The 24,597-nt window shown below is 41.3% G+C and overlaps 1 protein-coding gene across 3 annotated transcripts in view; it reads left to right on the top strand.

Annotated features, from left to right (window-relative positions):
- Positions 1 to 492: 492 nt before the first annotated feature.
- The window catches only part of LOC106607831 (EH domain-containing protein 3), a 31,400-nt gene continuing 7,295 nt past the window's right edge, over positions 493 to 24,597 (top strand). Inside the window, exons 1-6 of one of the 3 annotated variants that reach the window (XM_014205224.3) lie at positions 493 to 745; positions 1,141 to 1,338; positions 4,327 to 4,503; positions 7,901 to 7,998; positions 16,661 to 16,714; positions 18,990 to 19,402. In XM_014205224.3, the coding sequence (XP_014060699.1) occupies positions 744 to 745; positions 1,141 to 1,338; positions 4,327 to 4,503; positions 7,901 to 7,998; positions 16,661 to 16,714; positions 18,990 to 19,402 (942 nt within the window). In that variant the 5' untranslated portion in view covers positions 493 to 743. Of the gene's footprint in view, positions 1,339 to 4,326; positions 4,504 to 7,900; positions 7,999 to 16,660; positions 16,715 to 18,989; positions 19,403 to 24,597 lie in introns of all 3 variants that reach the window. The other 2 variants (XM_014205223.3, XM_014205225.3) reach the window with 2 other exon arrangements.

Consider the following 24,597-nt stretch of genomic DNA (forward strand, 5'->3'; position numbering starts at 1 on the left):
CACCGTAGGCCTACCATAGACTTGAGACAGTTACGTTGTATTCTCTCCTCAATTTAGTTCCATTGTACTCTCCATCAATTGCGGGCTGCATCATAAGGAAAAGTTTTTGTAACACTTTTGTATTTTCTATTTTTATTCAAGAGAAGATTTTATTACAATATTGTTTTAAGTCAACACTTTATATACTGGTATATATATATATATATATATATATATATATATATATATATATATATATATATATATATATATGACACAAGCAATATATGTGTAGGTATATGGAAATGTTGACATGGTTCTTTTCTATTTTCTTTGGTAATGTAAGATGGCAGCTTGTTATAAACCATAAACTTGCAATTTAGGATTGATACAATGTATATAGCAATTTTGTGATCACCCATTGTTTGTTACATTGTATTACCACTAGAGGAGTATCAACAATGAGATGCTAGTGGTCCCTCATCCGCTAATATGGCGCTGCCATCACTGCCTTCAGTCGCTGTAATACTGGGTGGGGTTTTGCCAGTAGTTGGGCATTTCCTTTCGGATTAGATTTCGTTGTCAGACTGGTATTTAAATATGCTGCAGTAACGAAGCCGGGGAAGCCAGTGGCCGCTCAAGATTCTACGCAGCAGTAGGAATATACGCTTTATTATACCTGTATTATTGTTTTCTTCATTTGGTTCGAAAAAGGTATATTATATAGAACAGTATTTTGAAGATTCAACCGCGTCAGAATTCAAATGTAAGACGACATCACAATTTGCCAGCTGGATCATTTTTGGGATTCCTCTACAGTTTGAATGAAAATCGTGCTTTATAGCTGTGATATGTAAATGTGCATGTGAAAATGACTTAGGATCACTAGTATGTGTTTAGTCTAGTCAATTTTCTGGCTTATAGTGGTCTGTTCATCTTTGTCTCGTGTTTGGCCTGTAAAGACTTGGGGAACGCTTTCCATTCAAGGATATGTCTGCATAATATTTGATTGAAAGAAAAAACAAACCATCTACTATACCAATAACAAAGAGATCCTCCGAATTATTTGAATAGAAAAAGCACCAATAGAGGTCCCTATAGAGTATAAGGTTGTCCATTATCGAATTGCATCATGTTCAGCTGGTTGGGTACCGATGACAGGAGGAAGAAGGATCCTGAGGTCTTTCAGACAGTCAGCGATGGCCTCAAGAAGCTCTACAAAACCAAGCTGTTACCCTTGGAGGAACACTACAAATTCCACGAGTTCCACTCGCCCGCCTTAGAGGATGCCGACTTTGACAACAAGCCCATGGTTCTCCTGGTGGGGCAGTATTCCACTGGAAAGACCAGCTTCATACGGTACGTCTGTGTTTGAAATGCGGGTGCTTTGGTTGCCGGTCAGTAGGCCAAAACACTAGTGAGGTTTGCGCACTGATATGCAAAGAGGGGACATTACATGCATGGCAGGCGCTGCATATTTATGGTTTGATGCAACAAGTTGATTTTACTGTAGTACAAATGATCTTAGAAAGATACATCTGTTAGTTTTTGGGTTGACTGGATTCCTGTTCAACTTTGGGCAGACACAGGTCAAATGTTGACATAGTCTTAGTTAGGAGTGATGAGACATTCCAACAGAGGAGAGCAACCTGCTGGGTTAGCATTCACCTATTATGGTATAGATGACTACAAAACGATATAAGTACATTATGGAAATCTAGTGGTATTGTATAGTTATAGACATAGATATACCTATTACAATCCTGTACTCCTCAATGCCATTTTGTGATTACATGTTACATGAATCATCTGCAATGTTCCCCTATAGTCACACCCACAACACAGGAATGTCAGCTGTTCCATTGATTTGTCTGTTAAACTAGTCCATGACCATAGAACAGATCATGTTTCCAAGTTCAATTCCAGCTTTTCCCTATGGACTGCTACATGGCATGCCAACCATCCCACTTAGTGCTCATCAAAGGAATACAAGAGCAGATGGAAAGTCTTGGACCCAAAAGCATGTGTTGGTCTCTCTGAGTCTACCACAAAGCAAACGTTGTCTTGGAGATGGGATGGGAGGCAGATATAACTCCTTGTTTCATTGTTTTTGTGGGGGCATGTTTTCCACATCAAACTTTACTGGTGAGACTAAGTGAATCCCTCTAGCTGTGCAGTAATGCCAGTGAATACTAGTGCATTTCCTGCTATCCCAAGGTCAGAAGTGAGATGCAGTCCTCTGCTGTCCTCTCACTGATAAGCCCTGCTGTCTCCAACCCTCTCATCAGCTCCCTTATTGCTATAGCAACATGTCACTAATAGTTTCCAGAGCGACTAGTCCAGGAGTTATAGAGAGGCGCGATAAGTGAGAGACATTACTCTGGAGTCATGTAGAGAATGCCCCTGTCCACTGGAAGCACTTACTGTGTATGATCAGCTTTAAAAGTCTGAAAAGCTTTGGGACACTCTCACTTCCTATCCCCTTTTAGTTTGTACTATCTAAATGAGTTATTAGCTTTAGGGCACTGTTTCTTCATAGCCCTTCATAGATTGAAGTACTTATTTTCAAACGAGTTATCATGTTTGGGTTAAGTAATTGAATAGTAGGGCTTTGTTCTCATGCTTTTGAAAGTGTGGGTGAGAATGACATTTGAGTGTGGGCTGTTTGATAGGTTTCTGTCTCAGTCTGGCCATATAACTGGTCTTAATTAGGCAGTCCTTTAAAATCCACGGTGACATGCAAACAACATTCTGTAACCAGGTGTGGTCGTGATCCCTTGGTACAGACAGAGGGAGAAATCCCTGAAATCCTCTGATTGGCATCAGACATGCTAAATTCCAGGTATATTAATCCCTGGACAAGATTGGATTAGATATGGATCGCATGCCATCTGATAAAAATATCACACATCTCGGAGCTTTCTATATGATAATACTTTAGTTTTTGCTAAATAACTTTTTATACTTTATACTTATATTTTATACTAAAGCCAGACCATAGTCTATGTGCACCCACAATAGGAGTCCATTTCAAAAGTTGGAAACGTTTGAATGTTTAATCAACTACGGTTCAGCACTGGCCAAGTCGGTGATGGCTTTGTCCCACTGGGCACAGATGTCAATTCAGCATCTATTCCACATTGGTTCAATGTCATTTCATTGAAATGACGTGGAAACGTCGTTGATTCAACCAATATGTGCCCTGTGGGGTTTCCTATGCTGCCTGTCATGGTCCAGTCCACATTCAGAGATTGTAGAGCAAGCCTCTAATTGTTTTTTTTATTTTTTATTTTAACCTTTATTTACCTAGGCAAGTCAGTTAAGAACAGATTCTTATTTACAATGACGGGCTACCAAAAGGCCTCCTGCGGGGGCAGGGGCTGGGATTGAAATACAAATAAATTAAATAAAAATATAGGACAAAACACATCACAACAAGAGAGACAACACTACATAAAGAGAGACCTAAGACAACAACATACCTAATTGCTTGGGGATAGAGGAAACTGATCTGTGATTTGTACTCTATGCGAGGTCACTGTCCTGCAGGATAGGGCCATAGGCAGCGTCTTTAGTTTCCTGTGTGCATTGTTCATAGAGGACGTGCAGGCCTATGTGGCAGCTACAGTAGGGAGAGTGGTAGGGAAAGAGCTAGGCCTGTGTTTGTGTGTGTGCTGACCCCTCAGTGCTATGAAAGAACACAGGCCTTCTTTCCTCTCTGGTCTGTCTCCTAACACACGTGCGCAGTCCCTGTGCTCTCCATCAGTCCAGATTCACTCTGCCTCCCTTCCTCTCACTGAAGCCTCAGTGGCAGAGCTGTGGGAAGGTTAAACATTTGGCTCTGGACAGTGCTGCTCATCTACTGTTGGCCATCTACTGCTGCGATAGCACTGTATTATGGATTTAAACAGTGTCTACAGAGAGACAGTGCTAACTGGCACTGTTGACCCCTATGACAAGATGTGTGTAGAGTGGATATATAGAGTATCAGCTGGTTGACCTCACATCTGTTAGTGCTTTAAAGGTTTAAAGTAGTTTAAAAGGACAATTTCAGTTATAAATTACTAGTATTTACAATTCAATGCATTTCTAGGATTCTGCACATTCGATACAATTATACTACATTTTTACACATCTGTAATGTCAATTTGGACTGATTGACAATGAAACTCTTGACCTTGACCCTATAATTCAACAATGTTAGTATGTTCTTTTAAAAAGATGGTTAAGTACGATTTTACTATGTAACTGGTAGGTGTACCGGGCCTGTAATGTAAAATGCAAACTAAGATAGTGGACAATAAAATAATGCATAAACAGACATCCATTTCTCCTATTACTCCCCAGATACCTGTTGGAGCAGGATTTCCCTGGAATGCGGATTGGGCCGGAGCCCACAACAGACTCCTTCATTGCAGTGATGCATGGAGACACGGAGGGGGTGATCCCTGGCAACGCCCTAGTTGTCGACCCCAAGAAACCCTTCAGGAAGCTCAACTCCTTCGGAAACGCCTTTCTCAACAGGTGAGACTATAGCAGTCCACATATAGTATTCTAGTTGGATGACTCAAGTTTTTATGGAAGGGTTGGTTGTTTAGCAACAAAACCGACACGTGCACAACTATGGTACAAAACAGATGGGGTTGACTTAGACTGTTGACAACATGTAAACTATATTTAGTCTCCAAATGTTTATTGAAAACGTAAGTACATTTGCACAATGAGCACTTGTTATCTCTCAAATACATTGTTACAGTTGTTGGTTAGCTAGCTAGCGAATTTCAACCATAGCATAGACATGATATCAGTCAAAACACCTCAAAACAAGACACTAACAAGATACAATGAACTAAAACGAACCACCTATGATTCCCCACATGGCAGCTTCTTGTCATTGTTGCTAGCTATCTGACCGTTCAGAATCGTAACGCACGCCTTCCAGCCACATCGATGCGTCAGCATCATTTTTGTGATGTTGTCAGCCAGCCCGTCTATACAGCATATGAAAACTCACAGTTATGATTTATTTTATGATGACTAGTTGTTTTTAGTGGCCTTATCCAAGATGACAGGGTAAATGTTCAGTAACTTATTAGCTTTCTCCCCAAAAAATGTAATTTTGTGCATCAAAGACAGAATGTGAAAAAAAACTCTAAAGGCCCCGGGAGAAGTTCTTCAAATTTGCTTTTAGTTTGTTGTTCCCCTAATTTTTTTCAGTGCTCAAATGCTAGAATTTTTATCTAGAACTCTGCTAGTAATTTTACATTTAGATTTTAGTCATTTAGCAGATGCTCTTATCCAGAGCAACTTACAGTATTGAATGCATACATTTCATACATTTTTTTTTTTTTGTACTGGCCCCCCGTGGGAATTGAACCCACAACCCTGGCGTTGCAAACACCATGCTCTACCAACTGAGCCACAGGGAAGACAGAGTCATCTCTGTGTGTGCTTCTCTGTGCTCTTGCTGAATTCCAATCAGTTTCAGAATACAATTTGATTTGAAATTCCAATATGTTTTGGAATATATACTTTGTATAAAGTTGGCATGAAACTCACCATCCTTGAGAAAAGGAACGGGAGGGAGGCGGAATGAGTGCAGGAGCGAGAGTGAAAGTTAAGTTTAGCCTTTCTCAACGGTTGCTGTGTTGAGCTGTGTTTACCATGTCACAGGATGATATCATGACCAGAGACTCCTGAACCTGCCACACATGCTCTACATTCCACCTCTGATTGAATTTCCCTCTGCTCACTGCTCAGGGTTTCCCCTTAGTTGCAGACTGTCAGTGGGTCTGTTTGCTCTTACAGTGCCTTCAGAAAGTATTCACACTCCTTGACATTTTCCACATTTTACAGCCTGAATTTAAAAAGGATTAAATCCAATACAACACATTACTGAGTACTACTCTCCATATTTTCAAGCATAGTGGTGGCTGCATCATGTTTTGGGTATGCTTGTAATCGTTAAGGACTGGGGAGTTTTTCAGGATAAAAAATAAACAAAATGGAGCTAAGCACAGGCAAAAACATAGAGGAAAACCTGGTTCAGTCTGCTTTCCACCAGACACTGGGAGTTGAATTAACTTTTTAGTAGACAGGACAATAACCTAAAACACAAGGCCAAATATACACTGGAGTTGCTTACCAAGAAGACAGTAAATGTTATTGAGTGGCCGGGTGACAGTTTTGACTTAAATTTACTTGAAAATCTATGGCAAGATTTAAAAATGGTTGTCTAGCAATGATCAACAACCAATTAGAAAGAATAATGGACAGATATTGTACAATCCAGGTGTGCAAAGCTCTTAGAGACTTACCCAGAAAGATTCACAGCTGTAATCGCTGCCAAAGGTGATTCTAACATGTATTGACTCAGGGGTGTGAATACTTATGTAAATTAGATATTTCAGTATTTCATTTTCAATACATTTGCTGAAATCAAAATATATAAATGTTTTCACTTTGTCATTATGGGGTATTGTGTGTAGATGGATGAAAAACAATTATATTTAATACATGTGGAATAAGTCAAGGGGTATGAATACTTTCTGAAGGCACCGTATCAACTGCTGTGTGTGTCTGTCATACATACCTCGAACCTCACTCTGGGAAAGGGCTTGCTGCTCGATGCCTTATTAACTGTCAAGTGTTTCTTAAGTATGCCGATCCTACTTTGGATCACGAGAGGGAGAGGAAGCAATCCAGAGGGTTTCCACTCTAAGCACAAGGCTCAGCGTGTTTCCTGAGGGAAAAGATATGAATACATGGCTTCTGATGGTTTCTGCAGGTGGCTCTGACAATGTTAAGTAGGAGAACATATGTGTGGAATAAGGGTTCTTAAGAGTTCTTGGGGTTGTTAAGAGTTCTTGGGGTTCGTAAGGGTTCTTGTCATCAGGCCGCTGTTTAGGGGGGCCTGTGACAACAATTTTGGACCCCCTTGTGGCCCCCCTAAATGTGGAGTATGAAATCATTTTTACATAACACATTTTTGCTATCGTTCTTTTTTTACATCCGTTATTAGACAGTGGCAACGCGGAACATGGTCTTATGCCTGCAATGCAGTGAAGAAAACGATATGACAACAATAACGTCTAATGTAACTGGCCCCTCTAACAGTACAACTGTTGAAATGGTCTACAACCGCCACTGCATGAGAAGCCCTTTGCTGCTTGGTGCAGCTTGCAGACGAGTAGGTCTAACATCCTGTCTGCAGCAGAATTCTAGTCTGCAGCAGCCTTCCTGTGTTACAGTAACCACTATCTAGATGCAAGAATATGCTTTATACTGTAAATTGGTAAATTGAGTTTATGTCTTATTTTGCCCTTTTCAGTTTGAAATGATCAAAGGGGATATAAAACATATTTTAGTCCAAGAGGTCCATTGAGAACCACCCAGAACAATTACACATGTTTCTGGGAACAGTTCACATGCTTCAAGACACCAAGCTTACTCAGTCTTGGCTTGTCTTGAAAGGCTATACCAGAACGGTCATTTCCCCTCAGTAATAATTCTCACTTTCATGTACTATGTTTAGGACAGTGGAGGCTAATGATATTAATGGCTGAAACGGAGTGAATGGAATGGCATCAAACTCATGGAAACCATGTGTTTGGTGTTTTTGATACTGTTCCACTTAGTCCGCTCCAGCCATTCCCATGAGTCTGCCCTCCCCAATTAAGGTGCCACCACCTCCTGTGGTTTAGGAAGTATGATTTGGTTCAAAGTGGTCAATACTTTATTTTACATGAAGAATACCTATCTGTCTGTGTGTCTATTTGTCCATCTGTGAGTCGGTCTGTCTGTTGGTCTTATGTCCAGCCAACTCTTTTTCTGTGTCAGATTTGATCATGTAAGCTCCGTATTCTTCAGTGTTGGGCTATCTATCTGACCATGTCTATGGCCATGTCTGTGTGTTCTGTAGGTTTGTGTGTGCCCAGCTTCCCAACCCTGTTCTCGAGAGCATCAGTGTGATAGATACTCCTGGTATCCTGTCTGGAGAGAAGCAGAGGATCAGCAGAGGTATGGCTCTCAACCCCTCTACCCCTCTCTCAACCCTTCCACCCCTGTCTCAACCCCTCTACCCCTCCACCTCTCTCCCAACCCCTCCATCTCTCCACCTCTCTCCCAACCCCTCCACCCGTCTTTCACACACTCACTCAGTCCAGGATGGTCACCCTCAGGAGTTAGAGATCAAACCATTCACTGACACAAGTACAGCAGTGTTTTATTGCACAACATAGCGAGAAGAAAGAAATCTGACTGAAAACCCTATATTTACTACTACAGAAATAGTCATAATGCAAATGTGTACAAAAGCAAGACTCGGGAGAAAGTAGTGCTCTATTCTAACGTTAGCCGCGCTGTTTGCTAATCTATTCCATATATCGTGATAGTGCAAAACAGTCTGTAGCAAAGGAAGTATGTCCTTGAAAAACGCAACATCTGTTACTGCTGGCGGACATACTGCAGTAATGCAGCTTTAGCTCTGTTTTCTTAGCTTCATTACAACCAATTTCCTAACGGAAAATATTTGCATGATAATGTGGTGATGTAAAACCAGGCCTGTGCTGTTGAACCCACTGAGGGATTTGCATAACCAGTTCTGTATCGAAACATTGTGGCTTCCACACTTCTTAAACCACTTCTGTAATTACTTTATTAGCATTTTCCAAGACACTTTTGAACCTTCATTCCCATAGGGTTCCTATGTTTGTGGTGGAAATAGCAAGCAAGCTTCAGATATCCTGCTTCTCGTGACACCTTTAAAACCACAGGTAGGAAGTTTGGGAAACATGTAGCTGAGGCAGAGTTTTAGTCTGCGTTCAATCATAATGTGTTGAAAGACACCAGATATCACAGAGAGAGATAGTGTATACGACACCCATATGTTTATGGGATTTTATACAACGGGTGGGTCTAATCCTGAATGCTGATTGGTTAAAACTGCATTCCAGCCGGTGTCTATTCCACAAGTTACCACTGGCTAAATCTATGATGTTAAAATGCCTATTTACTCTGTTCCATCTAACTGCACAATCCACTGTCTCATTTCACCTAATCAGCCCAGCCAGGCAATTTATAAACTTGATCTCCACTATAAAAAGCATCTATACATTATCTCACATTTCTTTCATAAGCATAGATTTATACAGACCTTGCTGTCTGTCTCTCCGACATTTGCAACATTGTTTCAATATTCAAATTCGATCTCCAGCTGTCCCATAGCAATGAAGGTGTTGGGAGGCAGGATGAGACAGACAGGTAGGCAGCTTTTCTTAGCCAGTCGAAATCATGAATCAGCATCATTTTTATGGATATATACAGTTGAAGTTGGAAGTTTACATACACTTAGGTTGGAGTCATTAAAACCTGTTTTTCAACCACTCCACAAATTTCTTGTTAACAAACTATAGTTTTGGCAAGTCGGTTAGGACATCTAGTAATTTTTCCAACAATTGTTTACAGACCGATTATTTTACTTATAATTCACTGTATCACAATTCCAGTGGGTCAGAAGTTTACATACACTAAGTGGACTGTGCCTTCAAACAGCTTGGAAAATTCAATAAAAATGTCATGGCTTTAGAAGCTTCTGATAGGCTAATTGACATAATTTGAGTCAATTGGAGGTGTATCTGTGGATGTATTTCTAGGCCTACCTTCAAACCCAGTTTCTCTTTGCTTGACATCATGGGAAAATCAAAAGAAATAAGAATTGTAGACCTCCACAAGTCTGGTTCATCCTTGGGAGCAATTTCCGAACGCTTGAAGGTACCACATTCATCTGTACAAACAATAGTACACAAGTGTAAACACCATGGGACCACGCAGCTGTCATACCGCTCAGGAAGGAGAAGCGTTCTGTCTCCTAGAGATGAACATACTTTGGTGTGAAAAGTGCAAATCAATCCCAGAACAACAGCAAAGGACCTTGTGAAGATGCTGGAGGAAACAGGTTCAAAAGTATCTATATCCACAGTAAAACGAGTCCTATATCGACATAACCTGCAAGGAAGAAGCCACTGCTCCAAAACCGCATAAAAAAGCCAGACTATGGTTTGCAACTGCACATGGGGGCAAAGATTGTACTTTTTGGAGAAATATCCTCTCGTCTGAGGAAACAAAAATAGAACTGTTTGGCCATAATGACCATCGTTATGTTTGGAGGAAAAAGGGGGAGGCTTGCAAGCCGAAGAACACCATCCCAACTGTGAAGCATGGGGGTGGCAGACTCATGTTGTGGGGGTGCTTTGCTGCAGGAGGGACTGGTGCACTTCACAAAATAGATGGCATCATGAGGGAGGAAAATTATTTATATTGAGGCAACATCTCAAGACATCAGTCAGGAAGTTAAAGCTTGGTCGCAGATGGGTCTTCCAAATGGATAATGACCCCAAGCATACTTCCAAAGTTGTGGCAAAATAGCTTAAGGACAACAAAGTCAAGGTATTGGAGTAGCCATCACAAAGCCCTGACCTCAATCCTATAGAAAATATGTGGGCACAACTGAAAAAGCATGTGTGAGCGAGGAGGCCTACAAACCTGACTCAGTTATACCAGCTCTGTCAGGAGGACTGGGCCAAAATTCACCCAACTTATTGTGGGAAGCGTGTGGAAGGCTACCCAAAACGTTTGACCCAAGTTAAACAATTTAAAGGCAGTGCTGCCAAATACTAATTGAGTGTATGTAAACTTCTGACCCACTGGGAATGTGATGAAAGAAATTAAAGCTGAAATAAATTCTCTACTATTATTCTGACATTTCACATTCTTAAAATAAAGTGGTGATCCTAACTGACCTAAGACAGGGAATTTTTACAATAATTAAATGTCAGGAATTGTGAAAAACTGAGTTTAAATGTATGTAAACTTCCGACTTCAACTGTACAAATAACTATCAATAGAAAACAGGTCAAACAAAATGATGTGCAGCTTGTTTGAAATCTTTCCAGCTTCAGTTTGAAGTGATTATGTTAGCTGTGTTGTTGGCTAGCTCCTCTGAACAACAGTGTCCTTACAGGAGAGCACATTTTCTATGCCAGGTGAAATCGCGCACCATTAGCTCATTGTTATGTATGTATCCAAATAAATGTCACTAGAAACAGTTTAAACAAATGCAAATGCAGCTACTTCGTTGTTATTCTGGCTGCACTGTTTGATGTGACTGTAAGTTAGTTGTAGTTGGCTAGCTAGCAAGCAAGGGATAAGAATGTTGCCAGCCAATACGGCAATGGAACATTTTGAACGAACGTCTGGGTCGTGTCAATAGATACAGAACAAAAAGACTGAATGGCTGGGTCGTCCGACCGGCTTGGGTAGCAACCCTAGATTTGTGTCGGGACTATATCTTGTGGAAGGATGAAATAGCATGAATAAATTCATAAAAATAAAGTTATTAATGAAAATATGTTTATCATTATTTGAGTATGTTGGTAACCTGTTGTATAAAAGTGATAATGCCAGAGAAGCCAGTGTTTGGGGGATATATTGGCATGGTTTGCCAACACCCGTGCCAATATATCCTCCAAACACCAGCTTCTCGGGCATTATCACTTAAGTGTAACATGGCCCACCAGCTCTTTCCACATGAATTCCATTGAACAGTAAAGACCATTTGTATGTCAGTCTCTGAGTACACTCTGGTTAATCCTAATAAAATAATCTGGGTTTTATTTCACTTATTACTCTCATGGTGGTTCCAATGCTGCAAAGTACAGTATGTACATATATCTGCAGTTATGCCCTCTGCTATTCTGAATGGCTCTGTGTGTTTCTGAGGATGGCAGAGTGGACAGTGGAGTAGTGGTCAATGTCACCATGATGTCAGTGTTCCAGCCTTCTTATCAACAAGGACATCAGGACTCTGCAGTGGACAGATATGGTGCTTATCACTTTTATCCTAGCAGGCTGCCATAGGCTGACCAGTCACTAATAATATCATATACAGTGCCCTCCGTAATTATTGAGACAGTGAATAATTTTTTCTTCTTTGGGCTGTCAGGTATAATTTTAGGGTATTTTCATCCATATCGGGTGAACCGTTTAGAAATTATGGCAGTTTTTGTACATAGTTCCCCCATTTTAGGGGAGCAAAGGTATTGGGACAAATTCACTTATGTGTATTAAAGTAGTAAAAGGTTAAGTATTTGGTCCCATATTCACAGCACACAGTGACTACATCAAGCTTGTGACTACACATTTGTTGGATGCATTTGCTGTTTGTTTTGGTTGTTTCAGATGATTTTGTGCCCAATTAGAAATTAATGGTAAATAATGTATTGTATCATTTCGGAGTCACTTTTATTGAAAATAAGAATATTATACAGTACCAGTCAAAAGTTTGGACACACCTACTCATTCAAGGGTTTTTCTTTATTTTTTACTATGTTTGACATTGAAGAATAATAGTGAAGACATCAAAACTATGAAATAACACATTTAATCGTGTAGTAACCAAAAAAGTGTTCATATATCAAATCCAAATATATTTTATATTTGAGATTCCTCAAAGTAGCCACCCTTTGCCTTGATGACAGCTTTGATCTTTGCACACTCTTGGCATTCTCTCAACCAGCTTCATGAGGTAGTCACCTGGAATACACATGTCTTCCCTGTGGCTCAGTTGGTAGAGCATGGTGTTTGCAATGCCAGCATGGTGTGTGCAAAGCCAGGGTTGTGGGTTTGATTCCCACGGGGGCCAGTACAAAAAAAAGTAAAATTGCATGAAATGAAATGTATGCATTCAATACTGTAAGTCGCTCTAGATAAGAGTGTCTGCTAAATGATGTAAATGAATACATTTCAATTAACAGGTGTGCCATGTTAAAAGTTCATTTGTGGAATTTCTTTCCTTCTTAATGTGTTTGAGCCAATTAGTTGTGTTGGGACAAGGTAGGGGTGGTATACAGAAGATAGCCCTATTTGGTAAAATACCCATGTCCATATTATGGCAAGAACAGCTCAAATAAGCAAAGAGAAACGACAGTCCATCTAAGACATGAAGGTAAGTCAATCCGGAAAATTTCAAGAACTTCTAAAGTTTTTTTCAAGTGCAGTCACTAAAACCATCAAGCGCTATTATGAAATTAGACCGGTTGAAATCTGTCCTTTGGTCTGATGAGTCCAAATTTTTGGTTCCAACCGCCGTGTCTTTGTGAGACGCAGAGTAGTGAACGGAGGATCTCCTCGTGTGGTTCCCACCGTAAAGCATGGAGGAGGAGGTGTGATGGTGTGGGGGTGCTTTGCTGGTGACACTGTCAGTGATTTATTTTGAACGCAAGGCACACTTAGCCAGCATGGCTACCACAGCATTCTGCAGCGACATTTGTTTTTCAACAGGACAATGACCCAAAACACACCTCCAGGCTGTGTAAGGGCTATTTGACCAAGAAGGAGAGTGATGGAGTGCTGCATCAGATGACCTGGCCTCCACAATCACCCAACCTCAACCCAATTGAGATTGGTTGGGATGAGTTGGACCGCAGAGTGAAGGAAGAGCAGCCAACAAGTGCTCAGCATATGTGGGAACTCCTTCAGACTGTTGGAAAGCATTCCTCATGAAGCTGGTTGAGAGAATGCCAAGAGTGTGCAAAGCTGTCATCAAGGCAAAGGGTTGCTACTTTGAAGAATCTCAAATATAAAATATATTTTAATTTAACACTTTTTTGGTTACTACATGATTCCATATGTGTTATTTCATAGTTGTGATGTCTTCACTATTATACTACAATGTAGAAAATAGTACAAATAAAGAAATCCCCTTGAATGAGTAGGTCTAATGTGTTTTTAATGTGGTTTGGAGAAAGGTTGTAGTCATGTGTTGACAAGATGCTTAACAAGCATTGTAATCCTTTTAGAGGAGACGTGTGTGTGTGTGTGTGTGTGTGTGTGTGTGTGTGTGTGTGTGTGTGTGTGTGTGTGTGTGTGTGTGTGTGTGTGTGCATGTTTGTGTGTTTGCGTGCATGTGCCTGCATGTATTTGCTGCTGTTTTGTTCTCTCTCTTACTGTGCTGCGGGTTGGCCTAAGCGTGTCTGTGGGGTTAATAGTGCTGAGTGTGCGTAGTGCAGGCAGACAACCCTGTTTCTGTTTCAATAAAGCAGCACAGCTTAGGATCCTACGTACAGCACTGCAGCGGACAGGCCTGAGGATACTTTTCACAGCCTGTTAATGTTCTTAGGATTCCTGAATAAGTGGACACATTTCCATAACATCACTCATCAACATGTTTATGTTACAAATCACCAATTTAATAAGATGGATTGTGTCAAGCATTTGGGGAAGAGTGAAATGAGTTTGAAACAGGTTCAAGTTGAGGGCCAAGTACTGCTTGATACTTTTAAGTCCCTCACAGAAAGTAGAATGCTTTAATACCACTCGTAGCTAAGTAGTAAACAGGCCATATCTCTGGGAACTACTAAGAATGCAAGAGGCCTGGCAACAGTTGGCTAGGGACAAGGACACGTGTATGGGGACAGGGTAGGGTTGCCACAGGAAGCCTTTTTTTCACTCTGAACAAGTATATTGCACACCTTCCCCCTTCATAGCACAGTAGCACATCAGTGCAAGGTTGGTGACCATCTGTGTATGCTTAGAACTGAGCCATGGGAGAGAGAGCTGAGAGAGAATCAGACTTCTTAAAAACACAGACTTACCTGGCAGATGGGAAGGATAATGACCTCAGTAGGGATGCCCAGAAGGGACAATAATAGAGACGTCTCTAAGCCCACAAACTAATAGAGAGATAGAGTACTGGTTAGTTTATGGACAGCTTTTGCTACAGTAGGATGCCTCACCTTGATAAAGGCTGTTGTTTTTAACCTTTAGGGAAAAACATTTAATCCCAGTATAATAAAGGCTTTATAAGAGTAATTCAGCAAATGATTTGGAGCTTTTTAACCACGTATCTCCAGTATAGCTGTGTTATATCTGCTATAGAGCAGGTCTATTGTAGCAATAATGATGTTATATTCTGTGCCTAGCAGATTCCCTCATTCTGGATGGCTTGCACCTGTTGTCCCAATGGAATGAAGTGGTACGGTGAGGTACGGGTCTGGCTAGATAAAGTTTGATGAGGACATTTGTTTAGGCATACATGACATAATCTGTCCCAATAAACACTATCACTGAAAGGTCCACTGAGTGTATCAATTCTTTCAGATCTATAAAGCATTTGATCATAACTTTTCAGCTTACTTAATTTGAATCTAACAAAGAGATGCACAGTTTCTATTTAATTTATTTATTTACTGAGTGGTTTTCCACCCTTTCAGGAAACACAATAGTCATCTTCAGCAGGACTCATGCCTGCCCTAAGTGAATAAGTGTCTGATTGCAGCGTATTTTCATAACCAAGGGCCAAGCCTGCGTTCCCATGTCAACCAGTAACACAGTTAAACCTCTGAGGGGCCAGGAGTCAGAAGTACAGTGCTAGGAAAAGACATGAAGACTATCCCTTACTTGTGAACTGTCATTGAACTGTGGAAAATGACGGATTCCTGGATCTGATATTCCATTCCAGTCACTTTCTATGCCCTCTGAAGACCAAGTGTAGGCAAAGTCACAGCGCTAGTTGGCTAGCTGTTTGTGTGTTCAGTTCGGTTGCAAGTCAATGATGTGAGGAAAGTGGGAATTTGTATATATCTGACGCTTGTTACCTTTGGATATACTTGGGAATGGACATTAGGACAGTGTCACTCTTTCCAACGAATTAGGTAGCAGAGCAGACAGACAGAAGATCGGTTCCAGGTTCGTGGACTGTATGACTTCTTTCATTTCTTGCCTTGGCATAGTGTTCTCTGTAGCAAGCCCACTTTCATCATGCTTCCAATAGCAATAGATTGCTCACTGCCTTCATTCGTAATTTATTGTTAAACTACTTGAGAAAAAAGAAGAAACCCGCACACTGCTCTTGCTATTATCACTGCTTTTTAAGCTTTACCTAAGGCTTAATAAAAAGCAGTGATACTAGCAAGAGCAGTGTGCAGGTTTCTTTTTTCATTTTTTTCATCTAATTCATCTGTTTTCATGCACTTGCAAAAAAAGATAGCTCAGATGTGCGAGTGCCTTTTGAATTATAGTTAAACTACTTGAAACATGGTTTTTCTTTCAACTTTATTCGGCTATGGCTGTTCACCCACTCAAAACCAAAGTGTATAATAAAGTTCTTACCTTATTTAAGTCAGCACAGCTGTGTGTGTGTGTGTGTGTGTGTGTTTAAGTGTGCGTGTGTGATGTGTAACTGTGTGTGGGGGTCCTGTTCTTGAATCTCTCTAACGCCTGTCTCTCAGAGTGTGAATGTTACCGTTTCTCTTGTTGCTGTAGCAACCTCACAGGAAATGTGGTCACGGTCTTCGTTGTTTGTGTGTCATCTTAACTTGTCTAAATACAATGGGTTGGTAAATAGAAGTTATACCAGGAGCTGTCTACAGGCAGAATACAGAGGGCTCTTATTTCCACCTGTCATTTTTTTAAACATCTTTTCTTCAACATTTGGTTTTCTGTTCTGTCAGGACCCTGACTGTGTTTCAGTTCTGCGAAGGTCCATTACTAGACTGTATTATGATTATCACAATGTACAACATTCACCCACACATCTCCATGTTGGCTTGAAGCACTAAACCCCCCCCCTTTTCTTTCATTTCATTTTTCACCTCTGTTTGTGTCTCTTTCTTCCTGTGTACAGCTGCGAATGAACATGGACCCGGCTATAGCGAGTATCGTAAATGCGCATATGGAGGTATTGTAGTGAAAGTCCGACTTTAAACAACCGCACTGTTAACCAACGCAGCTTGCCTATACTACAGTGGACCCTATGGGATTTCTGCAGTGCTGCGTCAAGCCAGGCCTAAAATAACTGGGTCCCTTGACATTAACAGCCTCCTTTGCCCCATCGTTATAAATCAGTGCCATAATGCCATGGTCCTCCAACCAGTTTCACTGCTCTTATTGTCCTGCCCATTATTCACGTATGGTCTTTGACTTACTGTACTGCTGCCTATATTTCCCTCCAGAGGCAAAGGAGCCTTGAGTGTTTATTTCTGTTTAAGCCCTTACAGTAATACCGGTAGTTGATCCATAGTCAATAGTAAGTCTAGTCAATATACTTGAGAACTAGAGAAACACTAGCAAGGGTATGGAGTAGCACGTAAGCACTAATGATAAAATGCCTCCTACGAAAAGGTGAGAAAGGTGTTCTGTCTATCCCCACAGAAGGTAACAATAAAGGCCCATAGTGAAACTTCCAAATCATCAGGTATGAGGCCTCTGCGTTTCTCTCCTGTATCGGCATGGAATAAAATCCTTCCCTGGAAACATGGCCCTGGCTGCCATATTCCATGCCTCTGATTTGAGCAACATTAACACACTAATCCCAACTTCTGGTACAGTACCTTCTCCAATTCTGGGAGTTCTGTGGAAATCTTCCCCTCAGCTGTAAGTGCACCAAGGTAAGGAGGAGCTCTGCCGAGCACCCCTGGAGTTGAAGTAGGGTTGGAGAAGAGTGGTTAAGTGCTCCATGAAACAGGTGTTTCACTTGATAGATGCTATGTGTCTTGATATTGAAATACGTCTCAGCGCAAACAGCTTGAGGTTGTGTTTCTGTGTCTATGATGTGCCTATGCACAAACAGTAGACCTGAAATGAAAGTCCTGGGTTGTCTTCTATTCTTTTTGATTTCATAGATCATTCCATTGTCTCATTTTACATTCAACAACTTTTACATGTGTGTTTTTAACAGATGCTTTGGTTTCTTCAAAGTGTACTCATACTGTATGTTTCTTTATTCTCCTCATAATGCTATGTCACATATGTTGTGTGTAGTTCCCTGACCCATTGTTATATTACGTTCAGTACACAGCACACACATTCATTTCTTGTAGCCAAGCTCTTTGAGCAGAACCTTATATTAGTAGTTTTTATTATGTGATTTTCCCCACTTGAGTCCCAGCCAGTTAGAGTTAGGAATGGAGCAGAGAGAGAGAGAGTGCGGTGCCCAAGGTCAACTCTCTGACTTACTGGCTGACTGCAGCTCTGCTTCCAATTAACACAGTGAAATACTCTCCCCATCCAATGGAAACTCTTCTTTCAATGGCATTCAAATAAGATAGCCATGTCTACCACTGATATCTTGTCAATGGGAGAGTTAGCTACTTTCACTACTAGGAATACATGCTTTGATAATGGACTCATCCATTAGTACTCATCACCTGCTGCTATCTAGAGACAAGAGTACATTTTCATTTCTCTGGAGCTGAAATCTGTTTTCCCCCGACAGCTCTCTTCGTCTCTGGGCTTCTCGGATCACTGGCTTCAGATTAGACAGCTAATTGCTCCATTAGATTAGCAGTCGTTTGGGGGATTCTCCTTCGCGCCTGAAATGCCTGTCTTTCTCTCTCCCTATCTGCTGCTGCTGGGAGATAGTTGCAGGAGGAGAATAAAGTGGTTCAGTCTCCCACTTAGTGTAAAGCCTGTTATCCAGCTAGCGAGGTTGAGGGTAGGAGAGGAGGAGGTCATGAAGCCATATGCTGAGTCATTCAGCCCCTTCTTGTCCTTCCCTGCTCCTCAGACTGGGGTTAAAGAAAGCACCCTCATTCTCCTCAATCCACTGTATTAGCATGAAGTGATGACATAGTTAAGCAAGAAGTGAGGACAAGACAGATTAATGTTGGCTTTAGAAATCATGTTCTCACTGCTTAATGGTAAGATAAGGGAGAGGCACCAAATGATCGACCATTGGATCATGTTTTTCAGGCTTTCAGCCTCTATCTCAGATAGTGGTTTTAACTGTTGTCTTTAGGAATTTATGACGTGTCATACTGTTTGTCCTCTTGAGCAATAGCAGGCCTCCCAAGTTTACAACATTCTTCTGGTTACTTAGCTGGATGCCACTGGATCGCTCTGGCCCTCCAAGAGTCTGTACTGTTGATGTTCTGCCGGTTGTTGACCCTGCCTATCTCCCTCCACTACCCCTCACCCCCCTCTCACCCCCTCACCTCCCCCTCCCCCCTCTCCAGGCTACGACTTCGCAGCCGTTTTAGAGTGGTTCGCCGAACGCGTGGACCGCATCATCCTCCTGTTCGACGCCCACAAGCTAGACATCTCAGACGAGTTCTCGGAGGTCATCAAGGCCCTGAAGAACCACGAAGACAAGATCCGGGTGGTTCTAAACAAGGCTGACCAGATCGAGACGCAGCAGCTGATGAGGGTTTATGGCGCCCTCATGTGGTCGCTGGGGAAGATCGTCAACACGCCTGAGGTCATCCGTGTCTATATCGGGTCGTTCTGGTCACACCCATTGCTCATCCCTGACAACCGTAAACTGTTTGAGGCGGAGGAGCAGGACCTGTTCAAGGACATCCAGTCACTGCCCCGCAATGCTGCCCTCAGGAAGCTCAACGACCTCATCAAGAGGGCACGGCTCGCCAAGGTAAGCTCTGACTACATGCACGCACACATTCTCTCAGAAAAGACTGGAAAGTACTCCTAAGCACAATGTCATTTTGGTCTGACTAGAAAGTTCTCTTTTATTAAGTATTAAGTCATTTTTCCAAAGAGAAGAATAGTATTTTTTTAAAGAGGTCTTTGAATGGAATAGAATCTCAAGAGAGACCATACGTAGTTGCCCTGACTGACCAGGAACTATAATACAGTAGACTCACTATGCAAGAGTAATGAGTGCAATCACACCCACTTTGTTAGGATACGATAACCTTCCCCTACTAAGTGAGCTGCCAACCCTCTCCCCAGGGGAACATTATGTGACTGCGTGTTGAGACGAAGGCTGGTACAGTGGCTGTACCCGGATACCTTCACAGCTGAGCTACACTCTAATAGAGTCATAAAGCATTGGTGTCACTGAGAACCCAAAGTCATACCACATCAATTATCAGTCCTAGGTCACTACTGTTCACTTGACATAGAGACTTGATTGCAAGTGGGTTTGAGATGCAGTTGGTCATGGAAAAACCTTAACTTCAACCCCAGATGTATCTTACATTTTTTGGGAGCGTGATTTTTTCTCAGGACACATGAATGTTGTTTTTTTTATAACTCACATCATGCAGTTTGGAAACAAATCCTATTTTTATTAGATTTTTTACTAGTCAATAAAAAACTGTTGGGCGATGGGGATAATTTTGCAGCAATAGAAATCATTCCACAAGGACTAGGTTTTATAAGTCATTATATTGATGAATCATTTTTTCCAAGCTAGATAGAAAAATAAATTGCAAGGTGAGTTGTTCTGTGGTCGAGGCCTACTGGCTGACTGATGGACGAGTATCCAGGGATCACAGCAGTGGTCAGGATAAAGACAGGTCATTTAGGCTCTGGGTGTGTCCAATACCATTAGATGATTAACATTCAGCCTCATGATCAATCTCACTCCCCATGGCTGAGTATATAACCTTCCCAGACAGCCATAAACCCCAACTCCACCCTGCCTCTGTGGTGACCTAGCCGTGAGTCGTGACCATATTGTGTTGCCGCCAATTATTGTGGTGTCTCAGGAAAACATGATTTGCAGTACAATATTATCGCCCTATAGCTAAACAAACAGAGGGGTTGTGTGTGATCACAACCAGTGGGGAGTGTTTAATTGATGAGCTTGTCATCATTTCTGGGATGTCCCTGACCTTACAGTAGGATTCAACTGGATCCAGATGTGTATAGGCATGATCTGTGGCTGGGGGAGGGATGGATAGAGGGAGTTGGATAGTAGAGCCAAGCAGTGAGGTGGGGGGGTATTGAATTATGTGCAGAAAGACCTGGAGAGAGCATCAGAAGTGTTTGTTCTAATAACAACGAGACCTGGGGTGTATTCATTACGGAAACCTTTTACCGTTTAAGAAACAAACCGAAGAAAACAGAGCAAACCGAGAGTTTCTATTGGACAAATTCAGGTACTGTAGGGCCCTCCTCAGCGTTCTATGGGAACCTAGATTTCTGTGGCACTTGGTTGCAGTTCCTATTGCTTCCACGAGATGTCAACAGTCTTTAGAAATTGGTTGATGTTTTTCTTTAGAGAAATGAAGAAGTATGGGTTTTCAGAACGAGGGTCCAGCCGAGTGGACTATACTGTTTTGATGTGCGCTCCAGGTCACGCGCTTCACGTTGTTTTTATCCGGTATTGAACACAGTTTATCCCGTCTTAAATTTTATCGATTAATTACATTTTAAAATACCTAAAGTTGGATTAGGGAAGTTGTTTGAAATGTTTGGACAGCGTTTACAGGTAACTTATTAGATATTTTGTAGTCATGCTGGGCGAGTTGGAACCGATGTTTTTCTCAATCAATCAAATAAATTGACATTTTGGAGATATAACAACGGACTTAATTGAACAAAAGGACCATTTGTGATGTTTATGGGACATATTGGAGTGCCAACAGAAGAAGTTCTTCAAAGGTAAGGCATGATTTATATCGTTATTTCTGAGTTTTGTGTCGCGCCTGGCGGGTTGAAATGTGTTTGTTTGATGGGGTGCTGTCCTCAGATAATCGCATGGTTTGCCTTCGCCGTAAAGCCTTTTCGAAATCTGACGCTGTGGCTAGATTAGAAGAAGAAGTTAAGCTTTAATTTGGTGTATTGCACTTGTGAATGTATGAAAGTTAAATATTTGTAATAATTTTTGGGGAATTTCGCGCTCTGCAATTTCACCGGACGTTGTCGAAACGTTCCACTAGCGGAACCCCTATCCCAAACAGGTTTTAACTAAGTTTGTTTATTGTTTGAGTTTCAGCAAGGCACATCTGTATATAAATAACAAAGGATTTGTCAATACTATTCATATTTACATTTTAGCAGACGCTCTTATCCAGAGCGACTTACAGTAGTGAATGCATACATTTCATTTCATACATTTTTTTTCTTTTTTTTTCTCCACACTGACCCCCCGTGGGAATTGAACCCACAACCCTGGTGTTGTAAACACCATGCTCTACCAACTGAGCCACAGGGAAGACTGTAAAAATACATGAAACATTCAAAGCAATTCATTTATTGCTGAATTATAAGCAATACAAAATCAAGTACATAAACAAATCCCTTTTCCCCACTCATTCCATCCCTCTTTCCCTCACTCACAAACTCCCTCTTTCTTTCACTGGACCTACCTAAAGGATTTGATGTCAAATTAGCCTTGGAGGCAACAACAGAATACCATGGAAAGAAAGATTGAGCAAACCCCACTGAAATAGAGAAGGGGATGTAGGGTCGGTCGCCCCTTTGCCTTCAGAAGAGCCTGAATTCTTCATGGCATTCTACAAGATGTGAGAAACATTCCACAAGGAAGTTGGTGGATGTTGCACAGGGATGTTGCTTAGGTCACTCGTTTTGCCCATTCTAACGTTCAATCGAACAGTAACTGAATGCCTTGATGCCTGTATGCCTGCTTTATATAGCAAGCCATGGCCACGTGACTCACAGTCTGTAGGAACGATACAGTTTCGTGAATGGAGTGGTGTACCTAATATACTGGCCAGTTTGACTGTATATAGGCTACATGTATGGAGTACATTAGGTTTTGTAGTGTTCCTTGAGCAAAAATAAAGGAGTTCTGTTCTAATGCCTTCACTTATCTCTGAACTTGCTGTTCAGTTTCTGCAGGAGCTGATGTAACAAGTGAATAGAATCTGTCCTGGCTCTCTTTGCAGTGAAGAGCAGAACAACACAGCTAAAAAGATGCTCCCAGGTGGCCGAGGAAGGCAGGCCTCTGTTCAGTTTGAGGGACACACATCTGAAAGCGGAGTTTAATTCCTTTCTGTCTGTATGGAAAGGAATGAAGCAAGTCCATCTTATCTGACACACAGGCAAGGTACCCATCCAGCTCCCCTGTACCTGGTGACCTTTTGGGTGTCAGTGATGAAGAAAAATCCTCTTAATCAGTTGAATGCTGCCTCTGTTGCTCTGTCTCACTCTCTGTTATTGTGTCAAGATGATGCTTCAGGTAGACCAATCATGTATAGTTACAAATACAAAACATCCACATATTGAATATTTCAGCAAATTCTGCTTTAGGTGGCAACTTCATATCACTGACATTACAATAGCCCAGACTTCCCATACTTGTTATTCTCAGATACTGAGACTGAAGTGAGTTGGTCAGATGTTCTCAGACCTAAATGTTGTCTAATGTTGAGATGATTTCATGTCTAGCTGTACCTATTGTGTACACGAACAACGTTATATGGACAGCTAACTTACCTGCAAGGATAGCTTGCTAACATTAGCATGCTAGACACTAACACTAACATATGTAAGTTAGACTATTAGATAGCTAGCTAAACTAGCTGCTAAAGCCATCCATAACGACATTTTTGATCATTCATAGCTAGCTAGTTATCTCAAACTAAACTAGCTAAGTTCGTTTTGACTTTTTGAAAATCTTTCGACCATCATCGTTCAGTTTGTATGCACAGCTTGATTGGCCTGTATGGGTGCGACGATGCGTGACATTTTATTTAATTGGTCACTAACTAAACAACAATGAGCATTTTCTTTTCTGCCTTCAATGGGCTCTCCAAAACTTTCCATGCCCTCATGATTTACTATTATAGATAGCCTACAAAATTGTACTCTTTAATAGATGGTTTTAAAAAGGTAGCGAAGTACAATACTACAAAACATTTTAAAGTAAAATGGCTGCCTTTGAAAAATACAAAAGAAAGTACAAGTACTCGGAAAAGATACTCAATTCCTGTAACGAGAGTATTTGTAATTCGTTATTTTCACCCCTACACCTACTATTGTTAAATTGCTTTTATTCCTCATTGAACACAGTCAATAATGTCTGGAGCAACTGTTGAATATCAACAAAAATTGGGATTTGAGTTGCTGTTGCCATTTCACTGCTTGAAACTTGTTTTCCCACTTTTAGTATGCCTTATCTCATCAATCAGGTGTCTTTTTTAATTTTTAATCTGTAGTTCTCATTTATAATCCACATTCAGTATTCAATATTCAATCAATCAATCAAATATATTTATAAAGCCCTTTTTACATCAGCTGATGTCACAAAGTGCTATACAGAAACCCAATCTAAAACCCCAAACAGCAAGCAATGCAGATGTAGAAGCACGGTGGTTAGGAAAAACTCCTTAGAAAGGCAGGAACCTAGGAAGAAACCTAGAGAAGAACCAGGCTGTGAGGAGGGGGCCAGTCCTCTTCTGGCTGTGCCAGGTGGAGATTATAAGAGTACATGGCCATTTAAGGCCAGATTGTTCTTCAAGATGTTCAAACGTTCATAGATGACCAGCAGGGTCAAATAATAATCACAGTGGTTGTAGAGGGTGCAACAGGTCAGTGCCTCAGGAGTAAATGTCAGTTGGCTTTTCATAGCTGAGCGGTCTAGAGGTCAAGACAGCAGGTGCGGTAGAGAGAGCGAGAGAAAGTATTGCATTCAAATATAGCATACATGACATGTGAAGTTCTTCTTTCATGGTGAATTGTCTCTCAGAAATCTCCAGGAGAGCCAGTCGTGTGATGCGGTTATTTTCCCCTTCCCCTCTCAGTTTTAGGAAACCAAAAGGAAAGGGAAACTCTTGAGTAGCCGGATGCGGTACCTGCTACATGCACCCTCATAACACTGCTTTAAGTGCTTCCTTCCTGTTTGAATGTTTAAAA

This window comes from Salmo salar, chromosome 06 (genome assembly GCF_965601325.2).
Source record: "Salmo salar chromosome 06, fSalSal1, whole genome shotgun sequence".
In the NCBI taxonomy this organism is placed as follows: Eukaryota; Metazoa; Chordata; class Actinopteri; order Salmoniformes; family Salmonidae; genus Salmo; species Salmo salar.